This window comes from Eumetopias jubatus, unplaced genomic scaffold (genome assembly GCF_037043125.1).
Source record: "Eumetopias jubatus isolate StellerSeaLion01/CBP00866 unplaced genomic scaffold, mEumJub1_p1.0 scaffold_1, whole genome shotgun sequence".
NCBI classification, from domain to species: domain Eukaryota; kingdom Metazoa; phylum Chordata; class Mammalia; order Carnivora; family Otariidae; genus Eumetopias; species Eumetopias jubatus.
In genome coordinates, this window is record NW_028274807.1 from 63,910,961 (window position 1) to 63,930,870 (window position 19,910).

Sequence of the window (19,910 nt, forward strand, 5' to 3'; positions counted from 1 at the left end):
ACTCCGATTATACAGGAGTCTGTGGGACGGAGCGTGGATCTGATTGGATGGCAACAGTGAGCGCCGAGCGGGGGTGCTGCCCTCCGGTGGTCCGCCGCGGCTTCCTCGGCTAACACTTGGGTGGCGATTAGAGACTTGCTGTACCTGAGCAAGCCCGGTTCACACACCCGCTGTGAACCTCCACAAGAAAAGGCGGCGGGTACAGCTCTGGAGCCCCGATTCACAGAGCCCGGAGCCTAGTGGCTGGGCGGTGGCGACCGCCACGTGTGCGCATCACCTCCTCTCACCGGGAAGGGCGCTCGCCCTGCGCTCGCGTCCACACTGAGCGTCAGCGAATTGGGCACTCCTGGCGGCGCCCAGGGCCCGAGGCAGCCCTGACCCGGGCAGGGGTGGCGCCCGAGCACCCGCAAGGGCCGGCGCACTGAGGCCCGAACAAAGCGTGTGGGCCGCAACGTCGCGCACCCTGTGGAGGTCACCTAGGAGACCAGGCCGGCCCCGCCCACGGCGTCCGGCAACCTAGGCCCGCCAGGGCAGAAAATGAAAGAGCCTCCCGAAGAGGGTCCCGCAGACTCCTTGGCACCTGAAAGCACAGCCAAGTCCCCAGATGACAGCCACACAGATGGCCAGGAAGACAACTGGCAGAACCAGGATGAAGAAGAGGTCGATGACCAGACTGACCCCAGAACGGCTGAGCAGGCTGCCCAAAGAATGTCCGGACAGACTGACCACAAAGGATCTGAACCCACTGGGCGCCAAACATCTGATCAGGCTGATCTCAGAGCCTCTGACCACACTAATGCTGCTCAGCGTAGTGCATCTGATCGGGACGACCAAAGAATGTATGAACAGACAGACAGCAGGACATCTAGCCAAGCCAGTCATGTACAGTCTGAAGAGACTGACAGCCAGATGTTTCCTCCACGTGAACAAAGAACTTCTGAACAGATTGAACGCAGACGGTCCAGCCAGGCTGAAGGAAGAGATAATGGGCAGACTGACCGCAGAATGTCCGACCAGACTGAGCCAAGAGCTTATGAGCAGAGTAACCGTAGATTGTCTAGCCAGTTGGACAGAAGAACTTCTGAACAGACTGATGGTAGATTGTCGGTCTCAAACGAACAAGGAGCCTCTGAACAGATTGGCCGCAGAATGTCCAGCCAGGCTGACAGAAGGACTTCTGAACAGATTGACAGCAGGTTGTCTGGCTTGGTTAAACCAAGAACTTCTGAAAAGACTGGTCACCAAGTTGACCCCAAAACATCTCTAAAGACTCAGCAAGAAGTGGATGAAGAAGCTGCTGAAAGAGCTGAGCAGCAAGCTGCTGAGCAAGCTGACAGCAGTGCTGATCACCTTCCTGTGGACAAGGCTGACTACAGTGACCAGATGGATCACTTAATGGCTGAAGAGAATTACTACAAAGACTACCTAGCTGACTATGGAGCACCTGGCCAGTATGACGACAGAATATTTGCCCAATTTGGTGACATTAAGGGGTACAGAGAGGCTGAGCCCAGAATAGAACCCTGCGAATTTCATACCAGAGAAATCGACAGTGACAATTCCCCAGTTTCAGTGGAAACAGACACAGAAAGTGTGACCAGTGTGCAAGCATTTGACTCATTTGGTGCCAGATTCGCCAGTAATTTGCAAGCAAAAGACCAAGTCTATTCCCAGAGATTCCCCTGTATCTCATCCAAGTTGGACTATATCATCGGTCGAGAAAAAACTGAAGCCATAGAAACCAAGCCTGTACGTTGAAGGGTCATTTGATAACCACCTAGGGGATTGGAGGCCAAACCAAGGGTTTGTTGTGGCGGTATGGGGGCAGGGAGAGGGCATGTGTTGAATCAAAGATGAGGAATAAACCTACCTGTTACAATGTATTCAGCAAGCGCAGGACATTCCGGAAAGGCAGGAGAAGGGGAGTGGGAAATAGATTTGTTGCCCTCTCTGCTACAGGAAGGCCATTCAGGAAAGATCAATGAGCCAGGATTCAGGAGACCTGGGTTTCAAGTCCTAGTTCTGCTGCTTACTCTGGGACACTAAGTCATTTCCCCTCTCTGGGATTCCTCCAAAGGAAAGGCATTTGGAGTCAGTTGGAGATCCCTGTGAAGGGAAAAGTATTTGAAGTAGATTGGACATGCATAAGGTGCCTCCGGGGACTTGAGGCGCATTATGTTGCCAGGAGGATCAGTCAGGTTTGTCATCAGAATGTGTCTTTTCTCCAAGTCCTGGTGTTCAGGTCCCATCAACAGATTCCACTGATAATAACAACAATAACAACAAAAATTCCTGGAGCTTTTGAATTTATTAAAGACTCTCTGCTGGGGTGGGGGGGGGTATTTCTATTTCAGGATGATATTCCAGAATACCAAGAAGGAAGGAAATCTTTTAGATACAATCAAACTTATAGGAGGCAGTTCCCTCCTATTGTATATGAAGATCCTTATCAAGTTTCACTACAATACATGGAGAAGCACCACATTCTGCAAATATTCCAGGTAAACCTCTCAACCCTGTTCTTTAAGAGTGAGTTTTACAGTGATTACAATGTAAAAAACAAACTTGGACCTGGCTTTTAGAGGTACAAGAATGGGCCTTGGTTATAAAAAGGATATAATCTCTGGGTAGGGTATGTGCTAGGGTGAGTGCTGTGAATTGTGCAAGACTGTTGAATCACAGATCTGTACCTCTGAAACAAATAATGCAATATATGTTAAGAAAAAAGAAAAAGAAGAAGATAGCAGGAGGGGAAGAATGAAGGGGAGTAAATCGGGGGGGGAGACGAACCATGAGAGACAATGGACTCTGAAAAACAAACTGAGGGTTCTAGAGGGGAGGAGGGTGGGGGGATGGGTTAGCCTGGTGATGGGTATTAAAGAGGGCACATCCTGCGTGGAGCACTGGGTGTTATGCACAAACAATGAATCATGGAACACTACATCAAAAACTAATGGTGGTGATTAACATAACAATAAAAAAATTTTTAAAAAAAGGATATAATCTCATTGAGAAGTTAGTAAGTGCACTGAGATGTATTAAGCAAAAGTAGTAAATGAGAAACACCAAAGAATGGGGGCGCCTGGGGGGGTCAGTCAGTTGAGGGTCTGCCTTCGGCTCAGGTCATGATCCCAGGGTCCTGGGATCAAGCCCCGCATCAGGCTCCCTGCTCCGCGGTAAGCCTGCTTCTCCCTCTCCCACTCCCCCTGCTTGCGTTCCCTCTCTCGCTGTGTCTCTCTCTGTCAAATAAATAAATAAAATCTTTTTTTAAAAGTGACATTTCCTTGGTCAATAGAGAATTAGAAGAGATTATCACATTTACACCATGTTTTGTTATTTGGTGGGTTGTTTTGCTTTTGTTTGCCTGACGTAGTTATTTTTATGTTAATGCTATTACTCAGCAAGGCACAAGTATGTGTATTATGACGTGTACATGTAGTAACATTGTAGTTAGAAGGGTGTAAAATAAAAATGGCCCACCTCAAATGAAAATATGCAAACTGGGGGAAAAAAAAATACATTTAAACTGGGAAAGTTTAAGTTTAAAAAAGTAGGGTATAGAGGCAAGAGCAAATTATGCAAACTGTTAGCCCGAAGTTCCAACCTAACTTTGCCACTTCTCATCTTTGTGATTTGGAGAAAATGAACTTCAGTGAATCTCCGTTTCCTCATATAAAACAGAGTGATTTTACTCCATTAACCCTGCTCTATGCCTTTTCTTTCTTAAAATGTCCTTTTGTGGGAGAGTGCTAATGGCTGGGTTTTCTGGCTTTAATCAGAGGACTACTAATTCTTAAACTGCAGGATGAAAGCTATTGAAGAAAGTAGAAATCAAATCATTTTATAAATAATTTTCTTCATCTGTCAAGGAAAAACAATACTTGAGAATACAACATTATTATAAGAAAAATTAGTTATCAAATATGTGTTCAATAGAAACATATATGAAATATGTAATTGGCATGGGTGCATTAAACGGATATTAAATATTTTATACTTGAAACTTGCCCCATTGTTATTCCCTGCAAATGAGAATTCTGCTTACTTTATTATAATGTTTTGGGTTATTAAACAACAACAAAGTATGGAAGTGAATTTCTGAAGTTTTGTGTATGATTTCTCATTTATTATTATAAACATGAAACATCTTTTTCACCTTTTAGAATCAAATTCCTCACAGGAAAGTTTCTATGTAAAGACACATCGTGTTTTTAATTTACTCAAAAGACTTTTCTTTTGAATAAAGTGATTAATTCATTAATTTCTCAGTCTAGCAAAATCACAATTCTCAAAACAAAAACTTTCTCACTACCTGTTTGATCTTGGAAGCTAGAAAAATATCCATTGCTATTTATTACTAAATTTTTATTCCTCTAAATTTTACTTTAATTTGCCTAATTTTATCAGTAGTCAGAAAGTAATTTGTCACTTTGTAGAGATACATAAATTTCTTTAAAAGACTATGGTGCAAGAGAAAGCTGGGGTGGGAATCCTTGTATCAGACAAATTAGATTTTAAACCAAAGACTGTAATAAGAGATGAGGAAGGACACTATTTCCTATTTAAAGGGTCTATCCAACAAGAAGATCTAACAATTGTAAATATCTATGCCCCTAACATGGGAGCAGCCAATTATATAACCCAATTAATAACAAAAGCAAAGAAACACATTGACAACATTCCAATAATAGTGGGGGACTTTAACACCCCCCTGACTGAAATGGACAGATCATCTAAGCAAAAGATCAACAAGGAAATAAAGACTTTAAATGACACACTGGACCAAATGGAGTTCACAGACATATTCAGAACATTCCATCCAAAAGCAACGGAATACACATTCCTCTCCAGTGCCCATGGAACATTCTCCAGAATAGATCACATCCTAGGTCACAAATCAGTTCTCAACCAGTACCAAAAGATTGGAATCATTCCCTGCATCTTTTCAGACTACAATGCTGTGAAACTAGAACTCAATTACAAGAGGAAAGTCAGAAAGAACTCAAATACATGGAGGCTAAAGAGCATCCTACTAAAGAATGAATGGGTCAACCAGGAAATTAAAGAAGAATTAAAAAAATTCATGGAAACCAATGAAAATGAAAACACAACTGTTCAAAATCTTTGGGATGCAGCAAAGGCAGTCCTGAGAGGAAAGTATATAGCAATACAAGCTTTTCTCAAGAAACAAGAAAGGTCTCAAATACACAACCTAACCCTACACCTAAAGGAGTTAGAGAAAAAACAGCAAATAAAGCCTAAACCCAGCAGGAGAAGAGAAATAATAAAGAGCAGAGCAGAAATCAATGAAATAGAAACCAAAAGAACAGTAGAACAGATCAACGAAACTAGGAGCTGTTCCTTTGAAAGAATTAACAAGATTGATAAACCCCTGGCCAGACTTATCAAAAAGAAAAGAGAAATGACCCCAATCAACAAAATCATGAATGAAAGAGGAGAGATCACAACCAACACCAAAGAAATACAAACAATTCTAAGAACATATTATGAGCAACTCTATGCCAGCAAATTAGATAACCTGGAAGAAATGGATGCATTCCTAGAGATGCATCAACTACCAAAACTGAACCAGGAAAAAGTAGAAAACCTGAACAGACCTATAACCACTAAGGAAATTGAAGCAGTCATCAACAATCTCCCAACAAACAACATCTGGGAGGCCAGATGGCTTCCCAGGGGAATTCTAACAAACATTTAAAAAAGAATTAATACCTATTCTTCTGAAACTGTTCCAAAAAATAGAAATGGAAGGAAAACTTCCAAACTCATTTTATGAGGCCACAATTAGCTTGATCCCCAAACCAGACAAAGACCCCATCAAAAAAGGAGAATTACAGACCAATATCCTTGATGAACATGGATGCAAAAATTCTCACCAAAATACTAGCCAATAGGATCCAACAGTACATTAAAAGGATTATTCACCATGACCAAGTGGGATTTATCCCTGGGCTGCAAGGTTGGTTCAACATCCGCAAATCAATCAGTGTGATACAATATATTAATAAAAGAAAGAAGAAGAACCATATGATCCTCTCAATAGATGCAGAAGAAACATTGGACAAAGTACAGCATCCTTTCTTGATCAAAACTCTTCAGAGTATAGGCATAGAGGGTACATACCTCAATATCATAAAAGCCATCTATGAAAAACCTACAGCGAATATCATTTTCAATGGGGAAAAACTGAGAGCTTTCCCTCTAAGGTCAGGAACGCAGCAGGGACGTCCACTCTCACCACTGCTATTCAACATAGTATTAGAAGTCCTAGCCACAGCAATCAGACAACAAAAAGAAATCAAAGGCATCCAAATTGGCAAAGAAGCAGTCCAACTCCCACTGTTTGCAGATGATATGATACTTTATGTGGAAAACCCAAAAGACTCCACCTCAAAACTGCTAGAACTCATACAGGAATTCAGTAAAGTGGCCGGGTATAAAATCAATGCACAGAAATCAGTGGCATTCCTATACACCAACAGTAAGACAGAAGAAAGAGAAATTAAGGAGTCGATCCCATTTACAATTGCACCCAAAACCATAAGATACCTAGGAATAAATCTAACCAAAGAGGCAAAGGATCTGTACTCAGAAAACTATAAAATACTCACGAAAGAAATTGAGGAAGACACAAAGAAATGGAAAAACGTTCCATGCTCGTGGATTGGAAGAACAAATATTGTGAAGATGTCAATGCTACCTAGAGAAATCTACACATTCAATGCAATCCCCATCAAAATACCATCCACTTTTTGCAAAGAAATGGAACAAATAATCCTAAAATTTGTATGGAACCAGAAAAGACCCCGAATGGCCATAGGAATGTTGAAAAAGAAAAGCAAAGCTGGTGACATCACAATTCCAGACTTCCAGCTCTATTACAAAGCTGTCATCATCCAGACAGTATGGTACTGGCACAAAAACAGACACATAGATCAATGGAACAAAATAGAGAGCCCAGAAATGGACCCTCAACTCTATGGTCAACTAATCTTTGACAAAGCAGGAAAGAATGTCCAATGGAAAAAAGACAGTCTCTTCAACAAATGGTGTTGGGAAAACTGGACAGCCACATGCAGAAGAATGAAACTGGACCATTTCCTTACACCACACACAAAAATAGATTCAAAATGGTTGAAAGACCTAAATGTGAGACAGGAGTCCATCAAAATCCTAAAGGAGAACACAGATAGCAACTTCTTTGACCTCAGCCACAGCAACTTCTTCCTAGAAACATCGCCAAAGGCAAGGGAAGCAAGGGCAAAAATAAACTATTGGGATTTCATCAAGATAAAAAGCTTTTGCACAGCAAAAGAAACAGTCAACAAAACCAAAAGACAACTGACAGAATGGGAGAAGATATTTGCAAATGACATATCAGATAAAGGGCTAGTATCCAAAATCTATAAAGAACTTATCAAACTCAACACCCAAAGAACAAATGATCCAATCAAGAAATGGGCAGAAGACATGAACAGACATTTTTCCAAAGAAGACATCCAAATGGCCAACAGACATATGAAAAAGTGCTCAACATCGCTTGGCATCAAATCAAAACCTCAATGAGATACCACCTCACACCAGTCAGAATGGCTAAAATTAACAAGTCAGGAAATGACAGATGTTGGCAGGGATGCAGAGAAATGGGAACCCTCCTACACTGTTGGTGGGAATGCCAGCTGGTGCAACCACTCTGGAAAACAGTATGGAGGTTCCTCAAACAGTTGAAAATAGAGCTACCATACGATCCAGCAATTGCACTAGTGGGTATTTACCCCAAAGATACAAATGTAGAGATCCGAAGGGGTACGTGCACCCTGATGTTTATAGCAGCAATGTCCACAATAGCCAAACTGTGGAAAGAGCCAAGATGTCCACCAACAGATGAATGGATAAAGAAGATGTGATATATATATACAATGGAATATTATGCAGCCATCAAAAGGAATGAGATCTTGCCATTTGCAATGACGTGGAGGGAACTGAAGGGTGTTATGCTGAGCGAAATAAGTCAATCAGAGAAAGACATGTTTCGATTTTTTTTTTATTTTATTTGAGAGAGAGAGAATGAGAGATAGAGAGCACGAGAGGGAAGAGGGTCAGAGGGAGAAGCAGACTCCCTGCCGAGCAGGGAGCCCGATGCGGGACTCGATCCCGGGACTCCAGGATCATGACCTGAGCCAAAGGCAGTCGCTTAACCAACTGAGCCACCCAGGCGCCCCGAGAAAGACATATTTCATATGACCTCACTGATATGAGGAATTCTTAATCTCAGGAAACAAGATGAGGGTTGCTGGAGTGGGGTGTGGGTGGGAGGGATGGGGTGGCTGGGTGATAGACATTGGGGAGGGTATGTACTATGGTGAGCACTGTGAATTGTGCAAGACTGTTGAATCACAGATCTGTACCTCTGAAACAAATAATACAATACATGTTAAGAAAAAAAAGAAGATAGCAGGAGGGGAAGAATGAAGGGCGGGAAATCGGAGGGGGAGACAAACCATGAGAGACGATGGACTCTGAAAAACAAACTGAGGGTTCTAGAGGGGAGGGGGGTGGGAGAATGGGTTAGCCTGGGGATGGGTATTAAAGAGGGCACGTTCTGCATGGAGCACTGGGTGTTATGCACAAAAAAAAAGACTATGGTGCTAGGTTAGTGCAAAATATGGCTTTAGCTAGAACCTGACCACATAACTTTAGCTCAGAACCATAACGCGATGCCTCATGCTCTCTCTCAGCAGATCACTGAAAACTTAGTCTATGAAAAACCAGAGGACCCCCTCAGTTTTATGCTGTGCCAGGTATGGAATAGGAGAAAGAGAACAAGCTTTTAATTCTGTTTATTGTAAAATACAGCACACGTACACACACCCAAAACAAAACACATCCAACTCCGTGGGTTATCATGAAGCGAGCACTTATAAACTGTTGAATGCTAATGTCTTTTTAGCATTAGCCACATATTGATGGGTGAATTGTAATCTCTGCAGCGCCCATCTGCTTTTTCCTGATGACTAAGGCAGCTGCATACCTTTTAATTTGTTTATTGGCCATTTGGAAGTACTTCTTTTTCTATTGTATTGCTTGTCTTTTTCATACTCATTTGTCACAATTCTATATGTATTCTAGGTGAGGAGCCCTTTGTTGCGTTTCTTGCAGGTTTCTTCTCCTGTTCTCTGCCTTCCCTTTTTATCTCTTAAAGGTATCTTTCAACGAACAGAAATTCTTAATTTTGAAACAGTCACATTTAACAACCTTTTTAATTTATGATTAGTACTTCTGGTGTCCTCTTTTAGAAGTCTCCTTAGTCCAAACTCCTGACATAGCCCCTCCTGACATAGCCCCTTATATTATCTCATAGAAGTTTGTGCATTTTTTATTTTTTGGTGGGGGGAGTTAAATTTAATTTATTTTGCCTTTCACATTGATATCCAGTCACTTTGGAATTGATTTTGTGTACGGGTGTGAGGTGGGATCAAGTTTTATTTTTTTTCCTAAACAGACATCCAACTGACCAAGCACCTTTTATTAAAAAGACCGTATCTCCCTTACTGATTTTTATTTGATTTTGATGGTATGTTTGTTTATCCTTGCTCCATACAAGACTGTCTTAATTAGTATGCCTTAAAATAAGTCTTAATATCAATCAGAGCAAGTCCTCACATATTACTTTTCTTTAAAAATATCTTGCTTATTCTTAGGCCTGTACATTCCCATATCAATATTTAGAGTTATTTGTCAAGTCACATACACACACAATCAGAAGCACACCCTGGTGGGATTTTTATTAGGATTGCACTGAGTCTGTAGATCAATTTGGGAAGAAGGGATGGCTTGAAACAATGAGTATTTCCAATCCTTTATCCTCTACATTTATTTAGGTCTTTAATTTCTCTCAGTATAGTTATTATTTGCACGAAGATTTTACACATTTCTGATAGATTTATTCATAGGTATTTTATAATTTTGATGCTTTTGCAAATAGAAATGTTTAAAACTTCAGTTTCTATTTGCTGGCATATAGAAATACAGCTAAGTTTTTTGTTGATCTTATATCTAGCAACCTTACTAAATTCAACTTATTAATTCTAAACACGTATATGTAGATACTGTGGGTATTTCTACATATACAATCATATCATTTGCAAATAGTGACAGTTTTATTTGATCTTTCTAATCCTTACCTTTTTTTTCCACTTGTCTCATTCCATTTATTATGTATCTTCTCTTTGCCTCTTCAGATCCACCTTTTGCTCTTTTCTACCCTACAAAGTAGCTAATCCATATGGACTAGATCAACAGGCTCTCCTTCCTTCTGACTTCTGGTTGGGTTAAGCCAATGGAAAACCCTGGAGGAAGATTAGGAGGAAAGAGAGTGAGATCAGGTTTATTTCCCTGGTCTTTTCCCTTATGATCTGTCTTGAGTTGTCTGGAGGTCCCTGCTCCTCTCAAGACATCTTTTTACATGACTCTTTACTTCTGAATTCCAGTAATGTCTCCTCCTCTTGACCTTCAAGGTTAAGAGGTTAGCTCCCTTTTACTAGCTTTGGATTATTGTGTTATCTTCTGTGACTCCCCTATGCCTAATTCTTTTAAATGGATCCTTTCTGAATGAACCTTCTTTGAATTCTTCTATTTTGAATGTGCCATCTATTTTCTGTTGGGACACTGACTGATACAGTACACTGGTTAGGGATCTCCAGTAGAATTAATATTGAATAGAAGTAGCTACAGTGGTTCACTTTGCTTGCTCTTGATCTTTAAAAAAAAGTTTTCCCTATTTAACCGTTAAGTATGATTTTTGCTCTGTTCTATAGATACTAGTAATCATATTAAGGAAGTTCTTGTCTAATCTGTTTTCTGAGAGTTTTTCATTATGAATCATTAACTTTATCAAATTATTTTTCTATAGCTTTTGAGATGATTGCATGATTTTTCTCCATTATTCTGGTGATGTAGTAAAATATATCTATTTTCATTTCAAAAACTTTTCAAGCATACATACAGGAAATTATACAGATCAAAACTGTACAATTTGACTAAATATCACTAATTTAGTAGACCCATGAAACTACCCACCAAGTCAAGAGACAGAATGTTACCAGCTCCTCAAATCCCACATGGTGCCTATTTCCAATCACTACCCTTTCTCTTCCACAAAATAACCACTATTCTGACTTCTAGTTTAGTTTGGCTTTTTTAGATTTTCATACAAATGAAATCAAATATTATGTACTATTTGGGGGCTGACTTCTCTTGATCAACAGTATGTTTATGAGATTCATTCATCTTGTGCATATTCATTCCTTTTCATTTCTGTATTCTCTATTCTGAGTTAGACTTTTGGTTGTTCTGAATAATGCTGCAGGGAACATTTGTGTACTTACCCCTCGGTGCATGTGTACGTGCATTTCTATTGGGTTCATACCTAGAAAGGGAATTGCTAAGTCACAGGGTATTGACATAAGTTCAGCTTTAAAAGATGGCTGCCCAAAAGTTTTCCAAAGTACTCGATCAGTTTATACTCTCACTTAAAGTGGCATTGTTCTAGTTTTCTTCACATTTCTTGTGCCATGGTACTTTGAACTTCTAGGAACTGTAGGCTCATGGTTTTCATCATATTTGGAAAGTTGTCAGCCACTATTTCTTCAGACATTCTTCTGTCCCAGCCTCCTCCTCTAGGAACTCAATTACACATATAATGGGCTCCTTGAAGTTGTCTCACAGCTCACTTGATTCTCTTTATTAAAATTTTTTTCCTCTCTCTGTATCATTTTGGATACTTTCTATCACTATGTCTTCAAGTTTACTAATCTTGTCTTCTGCAGTGTCTAAAGTACCATTAATAATAAAGTGCCAGTGTGTTTCTCACTACATACATCATAATTTTGTAGTTTCATCCCTAGGAGTTTAGTTTGTGTCTTTTCTAGAGTGATGATATCTCTACTTTACTTTTTGCGCATGGAGAATACAATTATAGTAACGGTTTTAATTTTCCTGCTTCTTTATATGTCTGGTAATTTTTTTTATTAAGATATAATTGACATAACATTGTATTATTTGTAGGTATATGCCTGGCAATTTTTTATTGGTGTAAGATATTGTGAATTTTGCCTTGGTGGGTGCTGGATTTTTTTGTATTCTTGTAGATATTCTTAGACTTTATTTTGGGGCTCAGCTAATTTACTTGGAAACAGCTTGGTCTTTTGAGATTTTGCTTTTAAGATTTTTTTTTTTTAGAGGAGCAGAAGAGTTTTCAATCTAGGGCTAATTATTCCTATATACTGAGGCAATTGAGTATTGAGTATTCTACCCAATGCCCCATGAATCATGAGGTTTTCCAGTTTGACTGGTGGTAATAGGAACTATTCTTGTAGATCAATTTTCCATGGCCTTGCTAGTTTTCTCACACACATGCACTGATAGATTTGCAGAGGACAATTTGAAGGTGACTTTCTGCAGCTTTCCAGAGTGCTTTCTGTGCCATTCTCTCATCTCTGGCCCTGTGAACTATAACTGTCTTGGTTTCCCCAGGATCTCAGCTCCATCTTCTCAACTCAGGGGTCTGCCGAGTTCCTCTTGGGTTCTCATTCCCTACACTAACGCCAGGACATTTTCTGAAAACCGCAAGGTACATGCACATTTATGATTATTATGTCTTTCCGATTAATTGACTCTTATCATTATGAAATGTCCATCTTTCTCCTTGGTAATATTCTTTGCCTCTGACATTAATATAGCCAGTCCAGGCTTCATATCTTACAGTTTACTTGGCATATTTTTTTCATCCATTTATTTTCAACCTATCTATGCTTTATATTTAAATTGTGTCTCTTGTAGGTACTACATAGTTGGGTCTTTATTATCCTTTCTGATAATCTCTCCTTTTTAACTGAACCATTTAGGACAAGGGTAGGCAAACTATGGACCACCTGGTTTTAAATGGCCCACAGGTTAGAAAGAATTTACCCTTTTAAAGTGGTTGAAGAGGAAGGAGGAGGAGGAGAAGGAAGAAGGAGAAGAGAAATAAGTGCAAGGGGGCGGGGGATTCAGCAGCAGCAACAGATAGTTTGTGTCCTGCAAGGCCTAAAATGTGTACTATCCAGCTCTTTTCAGAAAAAGTTTGCCAACCCCTGGTTTAGACTATTAACATTTAACCTAATTATCAATATGATTGAATTTAGAGCTCTCATTTTATTATTTTTCTTTTTGTTTCTTTCATTCTTCTGTTCCTCTTTTATCGCCTTCTCTTGGATTATTTGAATAATTTCAGTATTCTACTTTAATTTGTGTATTGGCTTTTAGCTATACCTCTTATTATATTTTAGTGATTGCTCTAGGGATTGCAATATCTATCCCTAGCCTTCCACAGTATAAAATTAATACTTGTATCACTGCACATTAAAAGGAAACTTTATAATCATATAGGGTCCTTTACTCCCATCTGTTCTTTTATGTTAAACTTGTCATATCTATCACTTTCTACATAAGTGAAAACCCCCACAAGACAATAATTTTGGCTTTAAATAATCATATGTGTTTTAAGGAACTTACGAGAAAAAAGTCATCTTTTACATTTATCCAGATAGTTTCTGTTTCTAATGTTCTTCCTTACTTTGTGAATTTTCATGTTTCTCTCTGAAGTTATTTCCTTTCAACCTGAAAAACTTTTTCCAGCATTTTTTGTATTGCAGCACTATTGGCAAAAATGACTCTTGGTTTTCTTTTACCTGAAAATCTCTGACACATTCGTTCTTGTAGAACATTTTTTGCTGGCTATAGAATTCTGAATTGAGTTGTCCAGCTCTTAAAAATGTGGTTTCACTTGTTCCTGGCCTTCATAGTTTTGGTGAGAAATCCATAGTCTTCCAAATTGTTGTTCCCCTGTATGTACTGGGCCATTTGTCTCTGACTGCCTTCATAATCTTCTCATTTTCTTTAGTTTCCAGAGGTTTTACCATGACGTTCATTGGAATTTATGATTTTGGGGGTTAGCTGAGCTGCTTAAATCTTATAAATGTATATCTTTCACCAAATTTGGAAGTTGTCTGCCAGTTTCTTCAGATATTTTCCTGCCTCATTCTTTCTCTCTCCCTCTTTTCTTTTTGATACTCAAATTAACCTTATATTAGATCTAGTAGTATTATCCCACAGATGCCCTAAAATTCTCTTCATTTCTTTCAAGTTTTCTTGCTCTCCAGGTCAAATAACTCCTTGGCTCTATTTTCAAGCTCACTGACTCTTCTGTCATCTATATTCTCTATTAAGCCCATCCAGTGATTTTTTATTATTATTTTTCAGTTCTGAAATTTCTGTTTGGTCCTTTTCTTTATTTCTATTTATCTTCTGGGATATTTTATATTTTCTTTGATTTCCAGTATATTTTCCTTTACTTCACTGAACACAGGTACAATAACAGCTTTAAATGCTTATCTAATAATCTCAACATTGAATCATCTTGGAGTGGGCCTCTGTTGATTATCTTTTCCATTTATTTTTAAAATTTTATTATGGTGGGCGCCTGGGTGGCTCAGTTGGTTAAGCGACTGCCTTCGGCTCAGGTCATGATCCTGGAGTCCTGGGATCAAGTCCCGCATCAGGCTCCCTGCTCAGCAAGGAGTCTGCTTCTCCGTCTCCCGCTCCCCCCCCCCTTGTGCTCTTTCTCGCTCTCTCAAATAAATAAATAAAATCTTTAAAAAAAATTATAAAATTTTATTATGGTAAGAACATTTAACATGAGATCTACCCTCTTAACAAATTATTAAGTGTACCTTACATTATTATTGACTATAGGTACAATGTCATATAGTAGATCTCTAGAGCTTATTCATCTTGCTTACCTAAGACTTTCTGCCCATTAATTAGTAACTCTCCATTTCCCCCTCTCCCTAACCATTGGCAACCATCCTTCCGTTCTTTGATTCTGTGAATTTGCACTTTAGATACCCCATGTAAGTGGGATACAGTATTTGTCTTTCTGTGACTGGGCTATTTTACTTAGCATAATGTCCTTATTCATCCATATTGTCACATATTGCAGAACTTTGTTCTTTTTTGAGACTGAATAGTATTTTATTATGTGTGTATAACACATTGTCTTTTCCCATTTATCTGTTGACTGACATTTAGATTGTTTCCACATCTTGGCTACTACGAATAGTGCTGCAATGAACATATCTCTTCAAGATCCTGATTTCAATTATTTGGGGTAAATACAGCAATCCCAGAATTGGAATTGTTGGGTCATATGTAGTTCTATTTTTAATTTTTTGAGGATTCTCCATACTGTCTTCCATAGTGGCTACACTATTTTTGCATTCCCACCGATAGTGGGCAAAGGTTCCAATTTCTCCACACCCTTGCCTACATGTATTGTCTTTGTTGTTTTATAATAGTTATCCCAACTGGTATGAGATAATGTCTGGTGGTGGGTTTTGATTTGCATTTTCATCCTGATTAGTGACACTGAACATTTTTTCATAGACCTGTTGGTTATTTGTATGTCTTCTTTAAAGAAATGTCTATTTGAATCCTTAGCCCATTTTTAAATTAGGTTATTAGTTTTTTTCACTATTAAGTTGTAGGTGTTATGATATATATTTTGGAGATTAACCCTTTATCAAATATATGGCTTGCAAATATTTTCTCCCGTTCTGTAGGTGACCTGTTCACTTTGTTGACTGTTTCTGTTGCTATGTGGAAGATTTTTAGTTTGGTGTAGTCCCACTTATTTATTTTTGTTGCATGTGCTTTGGGTGTCATATCCGTGAAATAATTGCCAAGACCAATGCCGTGGAGCTTTCCCTCTACATTATTTTCTTGGAATTTTACAGTTTCAGGTCTTATGTTTAAGTATTTAATCCATTTTGATTATTTTTATTAAGGGTCCAGTTTCATTCTTTTGTGCGTAAACAGTTTTCCCATCACCATTTGTTGAAAAGAGTTTCCTTTCCCTCTGTGTATCTTTGGCACCCTGTTGAAGATCTGTTGACTGTGTGTGTATGGATTTATTTCTGGGCTCTCTATTCTGTTCTATTCGTCTGTATATCTATCTTTATACTGGTACCATATTGTTTTTATTACTGTAGCCTTGTAATATATTTTAGAATGAAGTGTGATGCCTCCATCTTTGTTCTTCTTTCTCCAGCTTAATTTGGCTATTCAAGGTCTTTTGTGGTTCTATAAGAATTTTAGTTTTTTTTTCTATTTCAACATTCACTGGAGGAATATGACAGAACTCAGCCTATACAACATACTATTCACAATATTCATACTATGATCTAAAATTATGCTACTTAGAAAAAAAAACCTAGAAAATGCAATCCATTTTAAGTGGAAAAGATGATTTTACATCTTCCTTTTTGGTTTGGATACCTTTTATTTCTTTTCCTTGACTAATTGCTCTGGCTAGAACTTCTAGTACTATGTTCAAGTGGCAAGAGTGGGTATTTTTGTCTTGTTCCTGAACTTAGAGGAAGAGCTTTCAGGTTTTCACCACTGAGTATGATGACACCTGTAGGCTTTTCATAGATGGTCTTTGTTATGTTGAGGTAACTTCCTTCTATTCCTTCTTTTTTGAGAGATTTTATCATGAGAGGGTGCTAAATTTTGTCAAATTTTTTTTGATCTATTAAGACAATCATGTGATTTTTATTCTTCATTCTACTAATGTGGTGTATCACATCAAATGATTTTTGTTCATAGTATACAGGTGTTATTTGCAGGATTCATTTTGTAAGTGCTTATTCTTGCATATAGGAAGCAGCTCTTACTTTTTGTATAAAACATATGCATTTAAGGTTTTATCACATAAGCCTAACTATGTGGTATTTTCACTTACTTAGTTCAAAATCGTTTCTAATTTTCATTATGTTTCTTTTTCAACTCATGGGTTTAGGGACATTATTTATATAAATTACCAAATACTGGATTTTCTAATTGCCCTTTGGTTAATGATTTCTAAGTTAATTGCACTTTATTTATAAAACAAGATTTCAAATATTTGAAATGTGTTGACTTGCTTTATGATGCAACATATGATTAACTGTGAATGAACTAATTGGGGTTGAAAAAATGTAACTGCAATTATTAGAATATATCCATTAGATCAAGTGTTCTAAATATATCCATTAGATCAAGTTTGTAAAATATGTTGTTCAAGTCTTCCAATATGATTGTGAATTTGCCTGTCTCCTTTAGTTCTGTTAATTTATGCTGTGTGTATGTAGTTAAGATTATGTTATTAGGTACATATGAACTAGAATTCTTATCTTTTTCTGGTGACTTGAACTTTTTTATCATTTAGAGGTATATCATGAACCCTAACGACTCTATTCAGTATTGTTATAGCTACATCGGATTTATTTAGTCAATGTTTAAATGATATAATATCCTTATTACTTTTAACTTCACTCTAAGTTTTAGATGCCTTTCTTATAAATAGCATATAATTTTTATCATTATTCAAATCTGACAAGTTTTTAATTTTAGCCCATTTATATTTGATGTTATTAAAGATTATTTGGGTTTACATCTAAAGTCTAACTATATGCTATTTGTTCTACCTGTTCTGTTTCTTTTTTACTTTTTGCCTCCTTTTATCACTCCATTTTTCTATTAGTTTAGAAGTTACACACTCTGAATTTTTTTTGTTGGTTTCCCATTAGGGTAATTTCAAAAAATTGATAGGCTTTATATTTTTAGAGTAGTTTTTACGTTTACAGAAGAACTAAGCAGAAAGTACAGTGAGTTCTCACATACTCCCTTCTCCTTTCCCCATTTTCCACCCCTAGTTTCCCCTGTTATTGACACCTTGAATTGGTGGGGCACATTTCTTACAGTGATAAGCCAATATTGATATATTATTATTAACTAAAGTCCATGGTTTACGTTAGGATTCTGTCTGTGTTGTGAATTCTATAGGTTTTGGCAAATGTATAGGATATGTATCTGTAATTACAGTATCACACAGAATAGAGTCACTGCTCTAATAATTACTTTTAATATTTTTTAATGGGGGTGCCTGGTGGCACAGTTGGTTAAGCATCCAACTCTTGGTTTTAGCTCAGGTCGTGACCTCAGGATTGCCCAAGATTGAGCCTTGGGTGGGGCTCCGCACTCAGCGCAAAGTGGGCTTGACACTCTCTCTCCCTCTGCCCCTCCCCCTGGCTCTCTCTGTCTCTGTCTCTCTCTCAGATAAGTAAACAAATCTTTAAAATATATATATATTTTTAAATAATTTTTATTGTTATGTTAATCACCATACATTACATCATTAGTTTCTGATGTAGAGTTCCATGATTCATTGTTTGTGCATAACACCCAGTGCTCCACGCAGAATGTGCCCCCTTTAATACCCATCACCAGGCTAACCCATCCCCCCACCCTAAAATATATATATATTTTTAATGGTTCCCCTGCAATTACAACAGGTATTCTTGACTTATCAAAGTCTGAATTATTTGTACTAGGCCAGTACAAGGACTTTTGTATTTTAAATTTCTATATATTTTAACCCCTCAAGATATGGTAATTCCAAGTTGACCAAAATTGCAAGTGGAAAAAAATTCTTTTTCATTCTCTTCAGGTACAGGAAATGATAGAAAGCAGAGACAAAAGTGAAACCTACAAAGAATGAATTTCTCCTCAACATTGTTTACAACCCTCAGTGTCAACACTATGTTCTGTCTCTCACTCTGAAAAATGATTTTTGAATGGTCATTGGTAGTGACTCTGCCTAAATATGTTCTTAATTTTTAAGTAAAAATCTATAGGGTATCTACTTCAAAAATTCACATGATAGTTACAGATATCTCTGACTAATCATGCAAAATATATATATATGTTATACTTATCCATGCATTGGTATTTCAGTACTCATTCCTCCAAAGCACTGCACAATAGTCAGTTTACAAATCTCAAGGAGGATCAAGAAAACATGAACAATTTATACATAGGTCTCATAAAGCATACAAATCTATCATATTTCCAAGCTGTTTATGAAATTTTCAATCAGAAAATATGTGGAAAATAATTTTTAACAGTCCTTTTTTTCCCTCTTAATGGAAGGTGATTGTCATAATCTCTTTTTTCTTGTCTTTTAATACCTCCAAAATATTTTTACTATTTTCCTCTTTGATCCTATTATATTCTGCCATTAGTAGAAGAGATTTAATCTAATCCTAGGGATAGCTCTCCTCTGATTTTTAACCTACAGCAAAATTCAAACACGTTATACTACTGGGTACACACCTGTGGGAGAGGCAGAATCACACTTCCTCATTACCTTTATCCCCTGAAGAGTATTGACATTGTATAGACTGTGTAACCAGTGGAACTGGTATTTAAAAGCAAAAAGCCTTAACATGGTCTGTCTGGTATGAGAGTATCTGCCCAGCAATCATAACTGAGATGATCATCTAATACTATTTTTGTAAGCTGAACCTGTTGTTTGATTTCTATTTGAACATTAAAGCAGACTTGATTTTTTATACTGGTGACTTGGTATGATTATGTGGCTGCATCACAACGAATTAAGTTTCTGTTTGAACAGTCAAGCACAAATCCTATTTTTTTATACCTGCATTTCATTGCTAATAATTATACCAAAAAATCTCCTGCTGACAACTTCAGAGTTTATTTAGTTCCTTCAGTTTTCCACAAAATGTGCCTGTGCTCAGACTCAGTAAGTGTTCTCCGCTCAGATAGGCAGCTTGTCTGTTGATTGTGGGCTAGCAAAACCAGGTGAAAGCTGGATAACTTATGGGAAAAGTTTGAGTGACATGACTAAGGTTATAGTCAGTTGGTTGAACAAAATAACCCAAAGATTATTAGTGTTCGAAAACTTGGATGTTATAACATCTGAAATTAAGTATTAAATTTAGTTCACT

General features: G+C 37.9%; 1 protein-coding gene across 1 annotated transcript in view; it reads left to right on the forward strand.

Moving 5' to 3' along the window:
• The first annotated feature begins 537 nt into the window (after nucleotides 1–537).
• Nucleotides 538–19,910, forward strand: part of TEX55 (testis expressed 55) — a 34,103-nt gene continuing 14,730 nt past the window's right edge. Inside the window, exons 1-3 of the mRNA XM_088022922.1 lie at nucleotides 538–1,749; nucleotides 2,355–2,501; nucleotides 8,760–8,822. Of these exons, the coding sequence (XP_087879048.1) occupies nucleotides 538–1,749; nucleotides 2,355–2,501; nucleotides 8,760–8,822 (1,422 nt within the window). The remainder of the gene's footprint in view (nucleotides 1,750–2,354; nucleotides 2,502–8,759; nucleotides 8,823–19,910) is intronic.